General features: G+C 45.0%; 3 protein-coding genes across 4 annotated transcripts; 1 reads left to right on the top strand and 2 right to left on the bottom strand.

Moving 5' to 3' along the window:
* Positions 1-466: 466 nt before the first annotated feature.
* LOC101766139 (GDSL esterase/lipase At2g42990) lies at positions 467-2,750 on the bottom strand. Its single transcript, XM_004972571.3, has 3 exons — positions 2,351-2,750; positions 1,770-2,259; positions 467-858 (listed from the first exon to the last, which is right to left on the bottom strand). The coding sequence occupies exons 1-3, from the start codon at positions 2,720-2,722 to the stop codon at positions 665-667; spliced, it is 1,056 nt and encodes a 351-aa protein (XP_004972628.1). The 5' UTR covers positions 2,723-2,750; the 3' UTR covers positions 467-664.
* Positions 2,751-13,323: 10,573 nt separating this feature from the next.
* Positions 13,324-14,065, top strand: LOC101765719 (E3 ubiquitin-protein ligase SDIR1). The gene has a single exon (XM_004972570.4). The coding sequence runs from the start codon at positions 13,409-13,411 to the stop codon at positions 13,871-13,873; it is 465 nt and encodes a 154-aa protein (XP_004972627.1). The 5' UTR covers positions 13,324-13,408; the 3' UTR covers positions 13,874-14,065.
* A 149-nt stretch (positions 14,066-14,214) lies between these two features.
* Positions 14,215-17,508, bottom strand: LOC101775190. 2 transcript variants are annotated; one of them, XM_022827393.1, is made up of 5 exons: positions 17,413-17,508; positions 16,075-17,320; positions 15,447-15,608; positions 15,138-15,331; positions 14,215-14,991 (listed from the first exon to the last, which is right to left on the bottom strand). In XM_022827393.1, exons 2-5 carry the CDS (start codon positions 16,921-16,923, stop codon positions 14,982-14,984), a joined length of 1,215 nt encoding a protein of 404 aa, XP_022683128.1. In that variant the 5' UTR covers positions 16,924-17,320; positions 17,413-17,508; the 3' UTR covers positions 14,215-14,981. The 2 variants fall into 2 exon arrangements, with proteins under 2 accessions (XP_022683128.1, XP_022683127.1); XM_022827392.1 differs by having other exon boundaries at positions 14,215-15,331.
* Between the last annotated feature and the right edge of the window lie 3,883 nt (positions 17,509-21,391).

Here is a 21,391-nt window from a genome sequence, read left to right as displayed (position 1 = left end):
TTACATATATTAGCGTATTAGAACTAGTATACGTAAAGGAAATAAATATGAAATATGAATATAGAATAAAGAAATAGAAAATAAGAAAAGAAAGGAAAAAATATTAGTACCGGTTGATATCCCCGACTGGAACTAATGAGCCCCCCACGCGCACGGTGTCGAATCCCCAACCGGTACTAAAGGACCCCCCTCTAGTACCGGATTGCCAGTATCGGTTGTACAACCGGTACAAGATGGGGTTTGGGAACTAGTACTGAGGCGATTTTTTCAATAGTGTTCATATGTCATATCTGGTAACATTTTTGATTTTTTTCCATCCATTATAATTATGGAGGGTGTCACGTAGTGCATTAAGTGATCATCAATTGATAGTTTGTAGCGGTATAATACTTCCTTTTTAGATAGATAACTTTTGCTATCTATCTAAAGATAGATCATGCTTAGATACATAGAAAAACTATCTATCTAGAAAAACTAAAATAACTTACCATTTAAAATGAAGGGAATAGTATTATACACTATGATACTAGACGGCACAACACAAACTGTGTAATGTGTACTTTCTACATTGCTAACCCAGAATCATTTCCTAAATTGGATTATGATGTAGAATTCAAATAAGCCAACATTTGCTTGGCAAATTTGCCGAAATGAGATGGTGTCGCTACTTGAGTCCGTGCGATGCGGCATGTACAATTGCATTGGCTATGATCTTGTAGGCTCTTTCTGATGGATGGACCGCATCAAAGAACACGTATTTATCAGCATCCTCGCATGTCAGTGCATTGTCCAGGCTGCACAACACTCCTGTCTCAACGTATCCTGTACCACAGCATCCTCGCACTGAATTCTCAAAACCTAGCAATCCAAGTACAGATTACACCATGAATTTGATGATAACTAAGAATATAACCCCTCTATTTTTTTTTCACGTCACATTAGATTTGTCCTAAGTCAAACCCATCCAACTTCGACCAAACTTATAAAAAAAATATAATAACATCCATACTACCAAATATATGCACTATTGAAATATATTTCATAATAAATTCGATGCGACAAATTTGATATTGTAGATATTTTTGTATTTTTCTATAAACTTGATCAAAGTTGGACAAGTTTGACTTGGAACGAACCTAATGCGACGTGTAAAACGGAGAGGTTTTACACGTCGTATTAGGTTTGTCCTAAGTCAAACCTATCCGATTTTGACCAAGTTTATAGAAACAATATAACATCAAAAATACTATTAAACATATGCACCATCAAAATATATTCCATGGTCGATTTAATGAAATGAATTTGGTATTGTAGTTGTTATATTTTTCTATAAATTTGATCAAAGTTAAACAAATTTGATTTAACGTAAATCTAATATGACATATAAAAAAGAGAGGAAGTACATAAATCAGCTTAATATAATTAGGTGCTGCAGTGGAGCACTTACATTGGGCGACCACAATGTATTTGTCAAAACAGTCTAAATAGATGGGACCTACAATTGGGAGTCCATAGCTACAAAAAAGATCATAATGGTAAGCAGTAAATGTGGGTCCTACCAAAGGTAAAAAAATAGTAGTAACCCGCTGGCTCGTGGCTGCCAACTACCTATGTTGTGCTGTGCACGTATCCTATTTTATGATCTTATAAACTGTCCATAATATTACGAGTAAGCTTTTGCTATTTCTCGACTACTTGCACAACGGGACAAGAGGGCTGAGTGCTCTACGGCTGCTTTTTCGCTCAGCTCTTAGCTATGATTCACTCACCGTACACCCAAGGCTTGGCGATCATGTCCCCCAGGAGCCGGTACTGGTCCACGTACACCACCCGCGCCTCCGGCAGGTCGCGGTTGAGCCTCCACACCATCGCCCTGAGCCTGCGGTTGAAGCTCCGCGCCACCATGTTGTGCCACTTGTTGCAGTCCCCGGGCCTGGCGGGGTTGACGGTCCGCTGCAGCGGCAGGCACCCCAGCGGCGGCAGCCCGGGGATCCGGACCCGCCGCGCGCCGAGGCCGTATATGGCGCGCACCGCCGCCTCCGCGGCGCCTACGAGGTACTCCTCGTACTCCGGTAGGGTGAAGCGGTAGCGCCTGATGGGGAAGAGGAGGTAGTTGGCCAGCAAGTCGGTGGCGCCGACGCTCAAGAGGTAGAGTGAACGGGCGATGGCGTGGCTGGCGGCCGCGTCGCCCTTGGCGCGAGCAAGCTTCTCCTTGTACTCCTTGAAGTGCTCGATCTGCTGAGTCAGGGTCACTGCTGACTGCAAAGGAAAGAGCAAAGGGATGGACTGAGTAATTGACCTTTGACCATATATATGCGCTTTTATTAGAAGAGAAAAACAATACACTCACAAAGATTTGCGCCGTTATATCGTCCAGCCCACTACCCGCCGAGGCGAAGCTCACACCCGACCCCAGCCGGTGGATGCTGTGGCCAGGGTCGAGGTACGCCGGCACGACAGGCGGCAGGCCGAGCGCCTGGGAGACATAGTCCACGGCGAGGCGGCCGTTGGAGAAGCGGCCGGTGGCGACCCCACCGGCAAAGTCCCGGCCGTAGGGCGTGTAGTTGCCCCGGAGGAGTGTCTGTATGAAGTTGTTGTTGCCGGTGTCGGCCGTCGAGTCGCCGAACACGATCACCGCCGGGACCCTGTCAGCGGCGCCGCCGCGGACTAAGAGGCTTATGGCCAAGAGCACCGTCGTCATGCAGTGCAGCAGCAGGGGCATCTTGCAAGTAGATAGGAGCGTACTCGTGGTTTGCTGCGGGTTGTTGCTCATTTGTGGTGATGGAGTACGTGGATTTATAGCTTTGTCGCCGCGGTGCCAGGAATCACTCGTGCGGCCGGTGTGCTTCGATTCTGGTTGGAAGTTTGGAACAGCTTAGGCCGGTTCGGCAAACGATATGACGCTGGACCGTGTTTCTTGTTCATCCATCTCAGAGGCCGAGTCCGCAAATATTTGGTGCATTTAATTTGTGAAGTTGCCTGGAATTTCATGGTTGGTAGATTTATCCGGAGGAATTGACAAAGAGTGAGCTGATAATGGATTTTTTCTTCGATAAATAGAATAGAAAACTTAAGATTTAAAATGCTCCGGAATGGAAACAAGGGAATGTCCATAATACTCGGATTTAGTCAAATTGAAGGATTGGGATAAGCAACTAGAGGAGAGGTGAATGGGAGCATTTAATATTCTTCTGGGGAACAAGCTTATGTCCTAATTGCTACCCAAAATACACCTCGCGTCTAATTGCTAAGATGACACAGTCAACGCGTTACAAGCTCACCATAGGAACAATTAGAGACGTTTAAAATACAGTGGAAGCAAACGCAAAGTGTGACTCCTAAAAGTTTGCTCAAGTAATAACAAACCAAGTTACTACTAGACCACTTACTTAACTAATCATGCAAGGATAATTAATTCTAGATTAAACAAGATAAGTGATTAGCCAAGGGTCAGTACTAGATATTACCTGGTATAAGTCAGCCAAGTTCACTAATGCAAAGGCTAATTAGCATGTAAACAAGTCATGATTGTTTAAATAAAGGAATCAGCAGTAGCATTACTATAGTATGAAGGTGACAGTTCACAAGAATTAAATACTCGCTGATCCTGGTTCTGCGAATCAAACTCAAGAGGGACTTGGCAAGTGCAGACCTGAACTGAAAAGCTACTGTCCTTGCTCACCTGCAAAGAAAATGCAAACTGCTAATGCGCCAGAGCTGGGCCGCCTGGTCACCTGTTGCGCGCTGGGCCTAGCGCTCGCAGCTGCAGCCTGCTGGGCATGCTTGCCCCACTGCCGGGCCTGCACGCTGCAGCGGCCTGCTGCGGTGCGCTCTGGGCCTGCACGCTGCTGGGCCAGGAGCGTGGCCTGGGAGCTTTCGGCCTGCAGCCTCCGCGCGCCTGCCTGGGCCACCTCTGGCCTGCTGGCCTGTCCGCCTGCTAGCCCGGTTGCCTGGCCCGCTGCGCCGGCCTGCACTGCTCCCTTGCGCTGGCCCGCCTGGCTCGATGCTGCTGCGCCGCTTGCCTGGCCCGCGTGCGCTCGCAGCTGCTGTGCGCGTGCGCCACCGGTTGCTGCTGCCCGACGCCCTGAACAGATGAACAGATCAAGAACACAGGGAAGAACACCTCTAACCTCAACCGAAAAATCCTCCCTCAAAATAAGATGGATTGAAACAAAACTTGAGTCATAGATGCACAACCCTAAGAGCTAATACATCCATAGAAAAGATTTCGAAAAGCTCAAGTATCCATCGCGGATCTTGGAGAGAACATAAACCCTACCAAAAATACGGTGTTGGAGAAAACTCAAAATTCAAGGGGGATAGTACCAAAGTTGCTCACAAGGATCCTAGCAACAAAACCGACCAACAAATTTTACCGGATTTGGAGCCAAATGTGAAAAATGAAAAATCCCCAAAAATACCTCTGAAAAATATGAAAAAGATAAATTTCAGGTTCAAAGAGATTTGAACAAGATGGCATGAAATTGATCTTTGGATTACTCCATCATGTTCAGTTATAAGCCAATCCCAAGCATAAAAAAATTTAGGATGACAAAAAATCAAATAAAAAATTCACTCACCTCTCTCTCCTCTCACCTCCCAAAGACTCTCACAAAACAAAATGAGAAACCCCCCACCAAAACAACTAAAGGGATGGCTACCTCAACCAGTCATCTGGAAAAAAACTAGAATGCCCTTACATGAAGTATACATCTCAAATATCCCACTGGAGTAAAATCGTCTACCTTTTTCCTCGTACATCAGACGGATCCGGCACCTTCACGACTTACCTTCGCCTTGACGCAAGCTTCCCAATGGTGCAACGCATCCTCCAACTCGTCGTCGTCCAGCCGCACCAGACTTGTCTCCCGGTTTTGAGGTCAAACCGGTCAAACACTCTTGCACACCCCGCAGGCATGACTCATCCCCGATTTTGAGGCCAAACCGCCAAGCCCTCTTGCACGTCGCGTACGACGTGGCTCACTGATGTCGACGTGTGTCCGGCCTCCGCCAAACCTTTGACGTCTCGTCTTTCGCTCCCGGCTTCCGGGCCGCCTACTCGACTCGCCTCCATCCCGCTTGACTCGACCGACGCCGTCTCCATCACCGTTCGTGTACTTTGCTCTTCTGTGCACCATGTGGATCCCCTATGACTCCGCCCGGAATCCTCGGGTCCCTCCGTCCAAGCCTACTCGCGTCCACCCTTCACAGTCCTAGTATATCGGCCTGGACCTTTCGCTTGACCTTCACCTCATACCATCGACCGCCATGTCGCATCCTACACCTGCACATCACAAGTCAAGAGACACAACATACAAGATATGATTTATACAAACATCACAACACAACGCACACAACACAACACATCCGGTTAGCCGTTAGCATAATCATGCATATATGAAATATGAACTCAACCGGTAAAACCTCAAATCATCTAGTCAATCACTCATCACAAATATACCAAGGCACATCTCAACTTGGTATCTCACAAATCCAATTTGAGGGATTCATGGCTTGGCAAAAGAACTTGAAAAATTTCCAACAATTAAAGATTCAGATCATGAAATTGCATTTCAATTATTTATGAAAGGATACCAATTGCTAGAACCCTTGATAAAAGAAAGGGATGTTGTGTATGAATCGCTCACCTATTTTTCTGAATTAGAGTAATATACACGGGTGGTCTCTGTACTTGTCATGTGGTGTCTAAACTCTCAAAATGCATTTTCAAGTCTATTAACTTATCTTAAGATGCCATCCAGATCTCTAAACCCTCAAAATATATTTTCAGGTCCCGAACTTGTCTCGTGGTGTCATCCAAGTCCTTAAACTCTCCGAGTGCATTTTAAGATCCCCAAACAAGCACCAAGCAACACATATGTGATCACTAGCATAAGGTGGCTGTGAAGGTAAGGAGCGAGGAGGATCAGCCACATGTGACAAGTTTTAAGATTTGAAAAAATGTATTTTGAGAGTTTAGAAACCCGGATGAAACCAAGGACAAGTTTGGGGGACCTTAATATGTACTTTGAGAGTTTATGGATCCAGATGACACCTTAAAACAAGTTTGAAGATCTGAAAATGCATTTTAAGAGTTTAGGGATCCAGATGACACCACAAGACAAGTTTAAGGACTACCGGTGTATTTTACTCTCCAAATTATATGTATCCATGAGATTAATTTTTGGTTTCGATGTGCAAAAGCAAACCATTTCAATTTGTTTCTAGGTAGCCATTTGATGGGTGGTCGGGGGACTCGTTTGTTGGTAGTTGAATGCTGCTATCATTCAAATGGCCATCGAACGTCCGCCCAACAGAAATTGTGAATTCTTCATCCGCCAAAAGTGATTCAGCGGTAGTAAATGGAATATCATACCATGATCTGATGCCTTCATCCAGCTTAATGAATCTATGAAAAATTGTGATCTCAGAAGGAATGTTGCTAGCAGATGTATTGTCCACATGGATCCGGCAACCAACCATGACTATATCTGGGTTAGGATTTGAAATAGCACCTACAACAAAAAAAATGGAGTGCACATAAGTCATTCAACATCAATTGGTTTAGGGACACTACATGGATGATGGTAAAAAATCACAGTATGAACAAAACAGAACACCCTACCTTGAAGCCAGCAGATGTCAAACTTTCTAAATACCCATCATCTGCTGTCAATGTTTGCTTAATGCTTTCAAAATCACCACTCTTGGTTGTTTCGCTATTATATTTAACATCAATTGTAATGCAAGTTGTCTTCTCAAAGAAATCAAGTGGAAATTCTGGTTTTATGCCAGTGTAAGCTCTACTGCTGAGGATGCTGCTGCCCAACTTTGTTGTTTGCTCTGCTGCAAGGATTGTCGAACTTTCACCTCCATTAGGTGTATATGAGAGTAAATATGAAGGCTGCCACATCATTGTACAAAATAAGGCAATGTGTTTTATCTTTAAATTAGACAAGGGCTTATAGGCAGCAACACCAACCACTGAGGAATTTGTACCAGTACCGTGCCTCATATTTTGTGCAACCAATTCATGAGGACCCAATGACCCCAAAACGAGCATTTGATTTAGATTTCAATAGGCAGGTAAGGATTCCACTGCTAGCTACTAGCTCTCTCCAACGGTAGAGCCCGGCTGGCTTGGATTAACCATCATAATCTTCCTTACATATATATGATAATTCCGTTATCGACGAAGAATCAACATTAAAGCAGCCCATGAAGGTTGTACCATCTTGATGAGATACAAATAGAAGCCTGTATGTTGATGAGATGTACAATGACAAACCTTTATGCATGGACATGGCATCTTTGACCAAGACTGTTTCAGCCAATATTTTTGCACCAACATCACCCTCCAATGTAACATTCAGCCTATACAAAAGGCCCCCTTCAGAAAGAAGAAGCAGCACCAATCTCTTTTCCCATCAAGGAGGGGACAAGGGTCACATCAACTATTATATCATCAGCTATAGTAAAATAATGCATGCATGGGGCTGATGTTGTCTTGTGAGAGATCATATATATCTTCACAAACAAATTTGTTACTACCATGAGTTGTACTTGAGAACCCTGAACCCACTCCACACCTCGAATATATATATGCTCCTTGCAGAGCAAGTTCTAGGGCAAGGTGGTCAGTTACTTCACCACGACTATTTAATGTTAGCACTTGGTAGTCCTCACATCCAGAAACAGCAAGGTAATGGCCCACCAACGGAGATAGCAAAGGCCCAGGCCCCAGGAGTTTACCTTTTAGATAGCAGAAATATTTCTCTTCTGGCCTCAAGCGCTCAGCTTCAACTTGGATGGATGTCCACTGCTCAATGACATCATTTATAACGTAGGGTTCCAATGAGTATGCCTTATATATTGTGAGTACCTTTAAGCAGAATAAATTTCATAAAACAGGCAACTTCATTCTGCAAATATGCAAAACCAAATTAACAAATAAAGAATGCTACGTGACGTGCAAGTATCTTTGCAGAATGCTGGCTCAACCAAGATGGAAACACAATGGTGACAACATATAAGATCAAGTTAGAAACTCCAAATGATCAACCCCCCTCCCACACACACACAAATTAAAACCAAGTGAGGAGAACTTACCACTAAGCTAAAGTCATCACACGCATATGACGATTTTTCTAGATGCAAGAGACAAAATTCCAAAGATCTCTCCACAATCTCCACAGCTATTGACTCCACTTGTTGCACTGGTAAGAAAAAGAGAAACAGATCAAATCCTATTTTCCTCGACATAACCCTTTTATTTTAGAGCTACACTAGACCTTCTTATAATGGTTAAAGGAAAGGGGGGCATAATATTGTAGAAAATCTATTAGTTATCTATTGAAGTGTAAATAAGTACTCCAATCATCATAGGCAAGAAAAAAAATTCTTAGAGACAACTTTTGATGCAGCACAGTAATGTGGAGGAACAGCTCCACTCTAACTGGGATGGTTAACGTCATGTTAGAAAGAGTTGTACTTTCTTACGAATGGTGGGGTGAAGCCATGTTGACTGCCTGTCATGCTCTTAACAGTCCTATAAAAAATAAAGAGAAAACACCATTCGAGAAATGGGAAAATAAAAAACTAACACTCTCATACTTGCGTACTTGGGTTGCTTGACAAAGGTTAATGTATCAATTGCTAAGAAACACAAGCTCGGACCAAAAATAGTTGATTGTGTCTTTCTAGGCCATGCTTTTTATAGTATCGGATATAGATTCTTGATAATTAAATCTGTAGTACCGGACATGCATGTTGGTACAATCATGGAGTCCAGAGATGTCACATTCTTTGAGAACATTTTTCCTATGAAAGAAACATCTAGCAACTCTAGTTATGAATCTATTAAATCCCTTGAACGTGATGATACAGTAGTACACTTTGAACAACCACTTGAGGAGAATCATGAGAAGGATGACAATGAAGGGACTCAAAAGAGTAAAAGATGAAGGACTACAAAAGTCTTTTGGTGATGACTTCATTGTGTACCTTGCAGATGACACTCCAAGAACCATTGTTGAGGCTTATGGATCTCCTGATGCTGAAGAACCATTGCTGAGGCTTATGGATCTCCTAATGCTGACTACTGGAAGGAAGCAATCAGAAGTGAGATGGATTCCATAATGTCTAATGGGACTTGGGAGGTTGTTGATTGTCCATACGGATGCAAACCTGTAGGATGCAAGTGGGTGTTTTGGAAAAAACTTAGGCCTGATAGTACTATTGAAAAGTAAAAGGTGAAACTTGTGGCCAAGGGTTACACCAAGAAAGAAGGCAAATATTATTTTAATACTTACTCACCAGTTGCCAGATTTACCATGATTCGAGTACTACTATTCTTGGCTACCTCACAAGGTCTTCTCGTCCATCATATGGATGTTAAGATAGTTTTCCTTAATACAGAGTTGGATGAGAAAATTTATATGGATCAACCTGATGGTTATGTAGTAGAAGATCGTGAAGGAAAGGTGTGCAATTTGTTAAAATCTTTGTATGGACTGAAACAAGATCCTAAGCAATGGCATGAGAAGTTTGACAAGACTCTCACGTCAGCCAGCTTTGTTGTGAATGAAGCCGACAAGTGCGTGTACTACCATTTTGGTGGGGGGAAGGAGTAATCTTGTGTTTGTATGTTGATGACATATTGATCTTTGGTACTTATCTCAATGTGATTGAGGAGGTTAAGAGATTTTTGTCTCAAAGCTTTGAGCTGCAAGATATGGGAGTGGCTGATGTAATTTTGAAGATAAAGCTATTGAGAGAAGGTAATGGTGGGGTTACACTTCTGCAATCCTATTATGTGGAGAAGATCTTGAGTCGCTTTGGTTACAGTGACCTGCTCCCACACCTTATGATTCTAGTGTGATATTGCGGAAAAGCCGTAGAATTGCAAGGGATCAATTGAGATATTCTCAAATCATTGGCTTGCTAATATATCTAGCCAACGCTGTGAGGCATGATATCTCATTTGATGTGAGCAAACTTAGTAGATTTATCTCAAATCCTGGAGATGATCACTGGCATGCTCTTGAGCGAGTAATGCACTATCTAATAGGCACAACGAGTTATGGAATTCATTATGCTAGGTATCCTAGGGTACTGGAAGGCTATAGTGACTCAAACTGGATACCAGATGCTGATGACATAAAAGCCACAAGTGGATATGTGTTCACAATTGGAGGTGGCGCTATTTCTTGGAAGTCTTGCAAGCAAACCATCTTAACGAGGTCAATAATGGAAGCAGAATTCACATCACTGGATACCGCCACAGTTGAGGCTGAATGGCTTCGTGACCTTTTGTCGGATTTGTCGGTGGTTGAGAAACCGATACTAGCTATTCTAATGAACTGTGACAATCAAATAGTGATTACCAAAGTGAATAGTTCTAAGGATAATATGAAGTCATCAAGACATGTGAAGAGGCGGCTGAAGTCTGTCAGAAAGATGAGAAACTCCAGAGTGATACCACTGGACTATGTCCAAACAACTAAAAATCTGGCAGATCAATTCACGAAAGGTCTTTCATGAAATATGATGGATGAGGCATCGAGGGAAATGGGAATGAGACCCACATGAGAGTTAAGTCATAGTGGTAATCTATTCTACTTGATCAGAGATCCCGTGAATTAGAATGGTGAAACAAGCTATTTGACTAACTGAGAAGGAGAGTACTATTGTACGAACCCACTCCGTTGGAGATGCAATCTCTCCTAAATCTGCATGGCAGAGGTGTAAACACCTTAATGTGATCCGAGTGGCTTAAGAAAAGATGTTAACCTGTAGAAACATCTTTTGAGGAACACACCTATATAAGTTTGACTGCTAGTCATAGTCTATGAGATTGGGTAATCTCTAGAGACTCATGAAAGGCCCAGAAGTATGACTTATATGCTTCAACCAGAGGAGATGCATTTTGCAGCCTAGTATCGGTAAAGGACTTAAGTGAAACTTGTTCGCACAAAACTGACAATTCAAGGCATAGTCCATTGTTTAATTGTGGATGTTTTAGGTGGATGTTCAACCTTATTTAGGTCTTCATCGAAACACTAGTATATCCACAGCATTGGAGCAACTTCCCGAATGAGCCTTGGAATTTGGTGGGGATTGTTAGAATAATTGGGTTGTTGGCCCATTATTTAATTGATCAAATAAATCCAAAGGCCCATTAGTGGTGGTAGTTACAAATAGAATAAAACCAACTTCGAAGTTGAGAGGGTCTCTAACCAACTTATAAGGTGGAGCTATGCAGCACCTGTTGAGAAGTTGAGGGAGGGCTAGCAGGATGCCACATGCGCGCGTGCGCTCGCTCGCCTCGCCGAGCCAAGCCGTGCCGAGCCATGACGCGACGCGACCGGGCGTGATGTGTGGGCTAGGCTTGGTCAGGTTTTGCAGTTTTTTTTATCACAGTTGATGACTAGTAACTGACACACATTTAGTGACCAGTTACTAATGATTGAATAGTTGATAACAAATGACCAGTAACCGATGACTGTTAATGGTTGGAAGTTACCAGAAACTAACCATTTAATTGCTGCATTGACGTGGGCATCCAAGGGTCTTTTGGTGCCTATAAGAGAGGTGCTACCTCTCATTCTTTCGTGCGACAATACACACAACACCAGAGCTCTCCTCCATTGCTGCACTGCTTTTTTTGTTGTCTCCATTTCGGGGATCTGTGTGCACGTCTTTCGTTGGAAGAGAAGGCCTCCGAAGCTATGCCTTTGCCAGAGACTCTACACCAGAGAAGTAGAAGGGCGATCAAGTTTTTGGGGAGCACATATGCACGACTGCTTGCTGTGCACATCCACTTCCTGAAGGTGCAACTACACTATGATCACCTGCACGGCATCAACCTCTGATCGACTACATCGAACAAGCTCAACTAACGATGTTGGGTAGTGGCGCATTTGGTTCCTCCGGAACAGGCCCCGCCTTAGGGTACTTCCTTATGAACTTCCTAGTTCAGTTGTCATATTTCATAGTATCTATTGCATGCTTTATGTTCACTGCAAATACAATAGATCATCTTCCTATTTATGTTATCTTTACTGTCATGTTTTATTCCATATTTTGGATTAAAATGAACCGCAAAATGCCTCTAATTCCAACACCCCCCCTCTCGCTGCCGCTCCCTCCCGGCGCTACCACCCCCTCCCTGTCCTACCGCCGCCCCCTCCCTGTTGCCCTTTCCCTTCCGCCTCCACCCCATCTCCCTCCCTCTCCCTCTTTTTTTTGCACAGGTGGTGGCGGCGGCGGTTCGGGCGAGCAGCGGGCGGCGTGGTGGCGGTGGCGACAGGGCAAGCCACGGGCGGGCGGTGACGTGGCTGAGGCGCATGCGGGGTGGGGTGTTTTATTTTTTTTTTAAAATTTTTTAGTCCCGGTTGGTAAGGGGCCATTAGTCCTGGGTGGATGACCCCCCTTTTGTCTTGAAAAAATTATCCCGGATGGTTTTGTGAGAGATTTGCCCCCTACCAACTGGAACTAAAGGCGAGTTTTCTATGAGTGGATTGTCGTAGCGACCGCATCTGAGTGACCGGAGGGAATTTAGAGTTGGGAGGAGGCACCATGTGGTGGCGATACTAGGAGAGGATGCCCGGACGGTGGAGAAGTCACAAGTAGGGACCGGGAGGAGGGTTGGGGGGAATTAAAAAGAAAAATAAAAGGATAATTGATGACACACTGACATGTGGCTCTAAAAAGTAAGGGCTGGAGCTGTTGCTAGGGACAGCCCTACGTACTGCGTGATCTCATCGTCCAATTCGATCCAATTCCAACGTTTCGGCACGGAGTCGTTGAGTCCTCATCCAAATAGAAAAACACACAGACATGGCCTCTACGTGGCGTCCAAATCCGGTCGCGTCCAAGACGCCACTTCGGTCTCCCCGCCCGCCCGCCCGCAGACTCGCAGTCCAGCTCGCCCACGTCAACAACAGGTCGCTATCCGACGCGTCCTTGGATCAGATCACACGCGCCTTTCATATCCACGGCGTTGGCGAATTTGGGAGGTGCCAAATTACTGTTACAGCACTGTAGCACACTGTAGCGTTTCGTTTGTATTTGTGAATTATTGTCCAAATATTGACTAATTAGGCTCAAAAGATTCGTCTCGCAAAGTACAACAAAACTGTGCAATTACTTTTTAATTTCATCTACATTTAGTACTCCATGCATGTACCGCAAGTTTGATGTGATGGGGAATCTTCTTTTTGCATAGTGTCAAAGTTGGAAGTTGGGAGTAACTAAACATGGCCCACATATCCATCCACGCCACCCTCGCTTTTTATATAAGCCAGAGCCACAGCACCGGTCTCGTATCACTTTGCAACTCTTCACTCGCATCTCTCTGATCTCCATCTTCTCTGCTCCAATTCTCCAAGAGACCAACACACCAGTAATGGATGGGGAGATGGACTGGATCGCCGCGCGGTTCCTGCTGTCGACCATCCTCGGGGTGCATCCGCTGGTGGTCCTGGATGACGGGGACCGCGACGACGAGCGCTTCCCCGTGGACGACGGCGTCCAGCAGCGCGTGACGGTGCCAGCAGCGGTGGAGGCGCCCGAGGGCGTGGCCGGCGTGTCGGTCTGCGCGGTGTGCACGGAGGAGGTCGCGGCGGGGCAGGCCGTAGTGCGGCTGCCGTGCGCGCACTGGTACCATGCCGGCTGCATCGCCCCCTGGCTGCGGATCAGGACCACCTGCCCGACGTGCCGTGCCGAGCTGCCTCGGGAGGGCGGGCCGGAGAGGTCGCGGCCGGCGGTGGTGCATGCCGCGCGGCTGGCGGAGGTGGCGATGGAGACGGCCGGCGGCCGGCTGCGGCGCGAGGCGTCGTACACGATGCTGGCAGGCATGTTGCCCAGCTAATAAACCATACTTACTAGCTGGTGGACGTGACAGCCAACGCGTGCGTGACAGTAGTATTGTACAGCGATGAAATTTTTTTAAGTATATATAGTACTGATGAGTAATGTACAGGATAATCCTTTTTTTTAATTAGGACTGCCGGGTTTCATTCATTAATCACGAGAAGAATACAATCAGCATCTAGAATACAAACAGCCACTCCTCCACCGGCCTGTTACAGGACACTCATAAGCTAATCTATTACAAATTCTATTAGTAAAAACTAGCTTGAAATCTAGAAAACTTGGGCTCTGATCATCCATCTGTTGCAGTAAAGAATCAATTTCAGACCTCTGGTGTGGGCGCTTCTCCCAGAGATTAACAAGGACGTCTCTAACTGGATTCGCTCCACTCCTCGGCTTCGTGCGTACTGCAAACCATCACGACACGCCATTGCCTCTGCTGCCAACGGAGATAGATAGGCAGTGCTCATACCATCTCGGCTCCCCGCCACAACTTGTTCCTTCATGGTCCCTCCCCGGTCGCTCCTATGCGATCCTCCGCGCGCAATTGCCATAGATCAAAGGCAGTATCCTTTGCCCACCGAACTGCCAAGTTTGTTGGAACGCTTGCCTCCGCATGCTTCCGCTTGTTCCTCGCCATCCACAGTGACCACATACCAGACAGAATCACAGCAGCCTCCTTTTCTGAGCAAATGCGTGGGTCAACTAGATCATGTGCCCATGCGTGAGGGTTCAGTCTTGGCACCTTAACCCCTGTGAGCACCCTTGCCTGATCCCAGAAATACCTGGCCATTGTGCAGTCCATGAGTACATGCTTTATCGACTCCGCATCAGCCCCACAAACTTCGCAATTTGCAATCGGTTCAATATGCCGCTGATGCAGAATTTCCTTGGCCGCCGGTAGGAACCTATTCACCAGCCTCCACCAGAAAACCCGAACCTTTGGAGGTACACATAGCTTCTATACAGGCTTACAGGTTACTTGCATAAACGATGCTGCAATTATCAGCAAGAGCTGAAACAGGTCCGCGAGGCATTTCCTTTTTCAATAATGGGATCTAGATTCATGTAGTTCATCGATGGCAATGGTCCTCTGCAGCTTCAAGTTACGAAGGTCTGGAAGGAAACAAACAGAAAATGAGTGAATGCAAAGATTTACACTGACAAAAAAAATAAAGAAACTTCTTCAAAGAAGTGCTGTATAACAAAAGAATGAAACAACAATACTGCACAAACACAAAGATATGGACATAAGGTAGTACTCGCAGAAACTCCCACTCCGACGGACGTAAATCTTCTCAAGCAGTACACCATTGTATCTAAACAACTGAGCCAACATATGGACTCTTGGATTGCCCTTGGTGCATCTGATCCTCACCATACTAAGGTGTTTACAAGAAAACAATCCTCCCTTTGGCTTTATACCTCCTTCCAGTGCCTTCTGGATGTCAGGGTTCTTTTTTAACAACAAAAAGAAAAATCAGTTCTATTAATCATCCACTAAAATTTTGAGTCTTAAACACTAAAAATATAAGCATTCAAACAATGATCCAATTTATACGAGTACATACCTTTTCAAGATGAAGATAAAGCTTCTCCAAAGTAGGTGAATATTGAAGTAACAGAACTAGTATGTCAAAATCAGCACCTGTACTGATACACCACTCACCAAGGGTCAAAGTCTTCAGGTTGCTAAAAGTAGGACAACTTATAGATTCTCTCCTCAGAACAACCTTCATATTTTAAATGGGAGTGAGTTGTTTATAACACAGCTAAATAAATGAATAATAATAACAAACCAAGTGTAAGGGCATCAATCCCTTCACGTCGAAACTGTCCTGAGGCAGGTGCTAGTATCATAAGATACACTAAAACAAATACTATAACAGTATAAAACCAAGCTCATTTCAAAAGTAATAGTACTGCCATTATACATTGCACCATAATTGATAATACCAAACGATTTAGGGGCATTGGAAGCTAAAATCTGATTCTTGAAGCACTAAGCTTTTCAAATTGTGAATTCATTGATAGTAAGGGTATAAAGAGCTGGCCTCACCCCTAAAGTTACCAATGATTTGTAAAGGAATGTTGAATGATTAATATACGATAACTTCAAATAGGCAAAATATGCACTGGATCAAGGAATTAGGAAAATAAAGAATCCAGCAACAAAATTAAGCAATGTGATGTATGTACCTCTCCCAAATGACCTAACAGCTCCAGATTTTGAGCATTTGAAAGACTATGAAGAACATTTTGGCCACCCAAACTTTTATAATCACTGGTCGCATACATTGCATTGCAACCATGATAGTTACTGCCCTTAGTGCAATCATGGCCATCATTAAGATTTTCAAACTGCTTATATTCATGACCATTTGCAATCTCACTGTACTCATAGGTGCCACTATCACTATTGATATCACTTCCATAATCATGACTGTCCTTGACGTCATCAGAATACTCATCACAAAAATCATCTGAAAAGTCAGAATCATCACTGATGAACTCATCACTGTCATCAGAAGCAGTAATAGGTTTACCAATGCTCCGGGCATATGTACTGTTGTTGTCATCATCATCATCATCACTGGTTTGAGCAAATTCATCATCATCCACTTGGTACCCAAATTCATAACTCAATAAAGAGTCATCAAACATGACACTGCCTGTGACCAGTGCCTCAAAGTTCTTGAACAGAGGAACCCACCTCTCTGGTGCGATGCACCGCACAAATACGAGGTTTGGAGCATCGACCAAGAAGTTCTTCAAGAAAGCACACTTGACCATGGTCAACCTCTTCAGAGAGACATGTATAATCCCGTGTCCCTCTACCAAGCAGTCCTTGAGCTCTAGTTCTTCCAAAGAAGGGCATTGAGATGAGAGCTTCATGGTGAAGCTATCAAACACATTGGCATAGGACAGCTTCAAGATTTTGAGGTGGCGAGAGACGAAATCCATGGAATCCAACCGCGCAAACACAATGGCATGCCCAGTTAGCTGAATAACCCGAACCTTCCGTCTGATCGCATGACGAATCCACATCCTGACATCTGTGTCAAATTCATCATCATCATCTTTGCCTCGCAAGCGGAGCCGGAGCGTATCCACGGGCGCGAAAGCCTCCCTGGCGAGCAGCAGCCGGTACACGAACTTGGTGTAGTCCTCAGGCGCCCCATGCGGATATCCACGCAGGGCGCAGAGGCCCAGAGGTCGCGCCACCGCCGCGAGAGCACGCACGTGCGCACTGCGTCCCACGCCTTCACGAACATCATGACGTGGTGCAGGAGCGCGTCCGGGAACGCGCTGAGGCGGTCGGCGGCAAGGTCGGTTCCTCCTCCATCTCCTCCCGTGTGCCCGCGGGACGACGACGCTTCCCCCGGCCCGTTGACCGGCACCCGCCGCTTGGTGGCCCTTGGGAACATTCCGTCGAACAGGTGGCCTGCGCATAGGAAAGGGACGAGACGGGCAGTCAGGCATTGCGGCGGATTCCCGCGGGGACCGTCCGGCGCGAAAAGGGGAGGGAGCACTTACGAGAATATCGGCTGCGACGGCTGTGGGTTGTCGATCCTTCAGCGCAGCAGGCGGCTGTGGCGAGCGGTGGCGGCAGGGGCGGGAGGGCGGCTGATCATCGGCTTCCCGTGAGGAAGGAAAGGAAATGAGGCCCATGAGGCCTATCTACGGCCCATGAAGCCCGCCAAAAATGCGAGGGATTTATACGTCAAATTATTTTGGCAGGGCATATTATAAACAGTGGAACGGTAATACTACGCGTTCTACGTCCGACGCGAGCACAAATCGTCGGATGCTCCCGCAGGCCCACCGCCCACCGCTCACGCCCACACGTCTATCCTCTTCCTCCCCACATCACTTATCCCGTTCACCTGTCCCTCTCTCTCCGCATCCTGTTCGCCCCTCCCTCTCTCTCCGCAGCGGCGCCCCTTGCAACCCCCTCCCATGCCGGGTGTGGGCGACCGGCGGCGCTCGCCGCTCTCCTCCTACGTGCATCTCGCCACGCACTCCTCCTCCTCCGCCTTGGGCGCCACCTCCCCCACCGCCGCCCGCTCCTCCTGGAAGTCCATGAAGTTCGAGATCCAGTCGCTGCTCGGCAAGCGGTAGGACGTCAACGACACCATGACCGGCGGCCCTCGCCGCTCTCCTCCTACTCACGCCTCGCCACGCGCTCCTCCTCCTCCGCCTCGGGCGCCGCCTCCCCCACCGCCGACCGCTCCTCCTGGAAGTCCATGGAGTTCAAGATCCAGTCGTTGCTCGGCAAGCTGCAGGACGTCAACGACACCATGAGCCACTGCGCCGCCTCCACCGCCCCACCACGACCGTCTCCCAGAAGCTAGCGCGCCACCGCGACATCCTCCACGAGTTCACGCAGGTCTCCCCCCTAGCGTGCGAGGCTGGCGGCACATGAGGCGAACTTTGCGCTCTCGACTCCATGTTGCATTAGGTACCCCATGATGTTGTAGTAGAATTTTTTGGATGTTGCAAAACGCTATAGATGTGTGTGGTCTAAATGTTGCAACAGTTGGGTTTTGATGTTTCATCTGTTGATTTTTTCTGTTGCAACTTTTATGTTTTAGTGTTTGACTGTGCTCAAGCTCAACCTTATGTTGCAGCCTTGCAGGTGTTTTTTAACTAATCTTTTACAGAAATGTGTAATGTTGCAGTAGTTTGTTTGATTTGTTGTGAGATACCTTTGAAAATGTTGCAATCACTTGATTTGCTTGTACATGTTGCAACCAATATTTTCATATGTTTCAATAACTCCTTCAGATGTTTCGATTAGTACTTGTATATGTTTCAGTTGTTCTCCCATCAATCCGTTGCCTACGTTGGTTGGGCAGATCGTGGTCTGTGAGATATGAATGTTGCGTGCATCATTAAGTAAATGTTGCGGTGGGATTTTCTGGTTTTGTCGCAATGGTGGGGTTTTCTCTGTCTCTGTTTTTTTTTTGCAGCGGTGGGATTTTCTCTTTTTTTTTTCCACAGCATCCGACGCCAGCGCCCGGATCGGACATCCGGGTGTTAGCAGCTCCGATAATGGAAACAAAAGGTTTGAGCATTATGCTTCGTGGCCATCCGTGGCTCACAGCCAGATGGAAACCACTTGGATGTATAATCGTGTAAAGAATAAAACCAATACCATAAGATTCATCCTCGTACAACCACTTGGATGCAAACAGTAGACCATCTGAAATAACAGCAGACTTGGTGTAAGATTTTTGGTTTTGTCAAATTATCACCGCTCAAGATGAAACATAAACACCCATAATTGTCACCGTTCAAATGCAAATATGCAATAATATCACGACCTAGCCTCCTTCCTGGATCCCTTGTCATCTCAACTTGGCACTATGATTCCCCTCCAATTCAAGTTATGTTCTTCAAATGATACCGACAGACAGACAGCTTGATAGCGATCCAGCTTTGCGCGTGAAGGTCATGGTTTCTTTCCTGTGAAGCCTTACATGTTCCCTGCATAAATGATGTTGCAATTATCTGGTGTGGAGTTGCAACGGGTCTACAATGTACTTAAAAAGAGTACATAATTCGTCGTGTCATACGTTTTTTCTTCAGTAGGGTTTCGCATTCACGCAATCCATCCATGTCAATCTCCCTCACCAGCTTCAAGTTACGAAGATCTAGAAGAAATAACAGAAAGTTAGTGACTGTAATTAACATGAACAGAGGAAAAAGTTTCGATTTAGAATAAACAAAACTTGTTGCCGGCACAAGTCCTATTGCAACGAAAACATTTCACCAAGATGTTATACGACAAAAAGTGAAACAACAATTCTACGCAAATACAAAGATATGGACACAAGGAACTCACAGAAACTCCAACTCCGACGGACATCAATCTTCTCAAGCGGAACGCCATTAGACCTAAACAACTGTGCCAGCACATGGAGTCTTGGATCATCCTTGGTGCATCTGATCTTCACCATACTATGGTGTTTGCAAGCAAATGATCCTCCCTTTGGTCTTAAAGGTCTGCCAATGTCATGGCTCTTTTTGAAGGGGGAAAATCAACTTTATTAACCACCAATTAATAAAATCTTGACATACTGACACATATAAGGATTTGAAAACATTAATGTGCTACATGAACATACCATTTCAAGTTGAAGGAAAAGCTTCTCCAGTTTTGGTGAATGCTGAAGTAAGAGAATTAACATGTCAAAGTCAGCACCTGTTTTGATACACCAGTCACCAAGGGCCAATGTCTTCAAGTTGCTAAAAATTGGACAGCTCATCGATTCTCTCCTCAGAACAACCTTCATGTTTATAACAGGAGTGAGGTGTTTAAAACACACAAAAGAAATGAATAATAACAACCCTACTGCAAGGGCATCCACCCCTTCATGTAAAACTATTACTTCATGAGGTTTATTCAAAATCAAATTCAAGAGTAATAGCATGGCCATCTTACATAACATGCTAGTATTTATTTTTTTTTTGAAAAAAACTAACATGCTAGTATTTCTTATTTTAATAGTCAGTGGTTCACAAATTGGTGGCAGAAATACCTGTCAGTGCCTTCCTACAAATTTATTTATTTATTCGCTCAATTCAATCATGACTCATCAACTAGATTTTGTTACCATAATACCTTGGAATCCATTACCCCAATGGATGTTGGATACTACAATGCTATGAAGGGAAAACCATTTGTTTTGGGTGGAGGTAATGCCACGCAATAAAGTTCCATAATCCAAAGCATTATAACTTCTACTCATTAATAGGATGAGGGCTGAGGAAAATAGAATAGGGAGTAAAATAGCATTACATAGTTCTTGAAAAATATATACATATGTAGGATATATGTGTACAAGTAAAATAGCAGGAAAAATAGAATTGAAATTGAGATAGTATATGGCGTATCTTCAAAAAAATCCAGAATTTTAAGTCCATTTAATGTGGTTAACTTGTAATAACAAAAAGCCACGCATCCCCAATTCCCCATGGTGGAAAACTCCTAAAACCATGCCGTTAGAGTGAGCAGCGATGCAATATGAGCAAACCATACCAATCTTTCAAATTTGGAATGACACTGTATATAGTTATGTAGATAGCTAGAATGCCAGTAAAAAGAGCAATCAGATAGCACATTTCTTTTGTTTATGACTCCCTAGCTATATTCTATATGCAGTGTTTTTAAGACGCCGCCTAGGTGACAAGGTGGGTGGTGGCTCGCCTCGCCTCGCCTTTAATATTTTAAAAACCAGTAGTGAAGCTGGGTAGATTCCCCAGGTTTTTTGACTTGGGGACCAGGGATGATGCCTATGAATCTTACTCTCAGTACGCGGAGTAAAATTAACCCCCTTTTTCTGACCGTAGTACTGCTTGCATTTGTAAAGATAAGATTGGGAAAGGTTTTTGGCGCATACAAAGGCCCGTTTGGTTCGGAGCTCCTAAAATTCTTATCACATCGAATATTTAGATACTAATTAGGAGTATTAAACATAGACTAATTACAAAACTAATGCACAGATGGAGG

The sequence above is a fragment of the Setaria italica genome, chromosome VI (genome assembly GCF_000263155.2).
Source record: "Setaria italica strain Yugu1 chromosome VI, Setaria_italica_v2.0, whole genome shotgun sequence".
Classification (NCBI taxonomy): domain Eukaryota; kingdom Viridiplantae; phylum Streptophyta; class Magnoliopsida; order Poales; family Poaceae; genus Setaria; species Setaria italica.
This window is presented reverse-complemented; position numbering and strand designations above follow the sequence as displayed.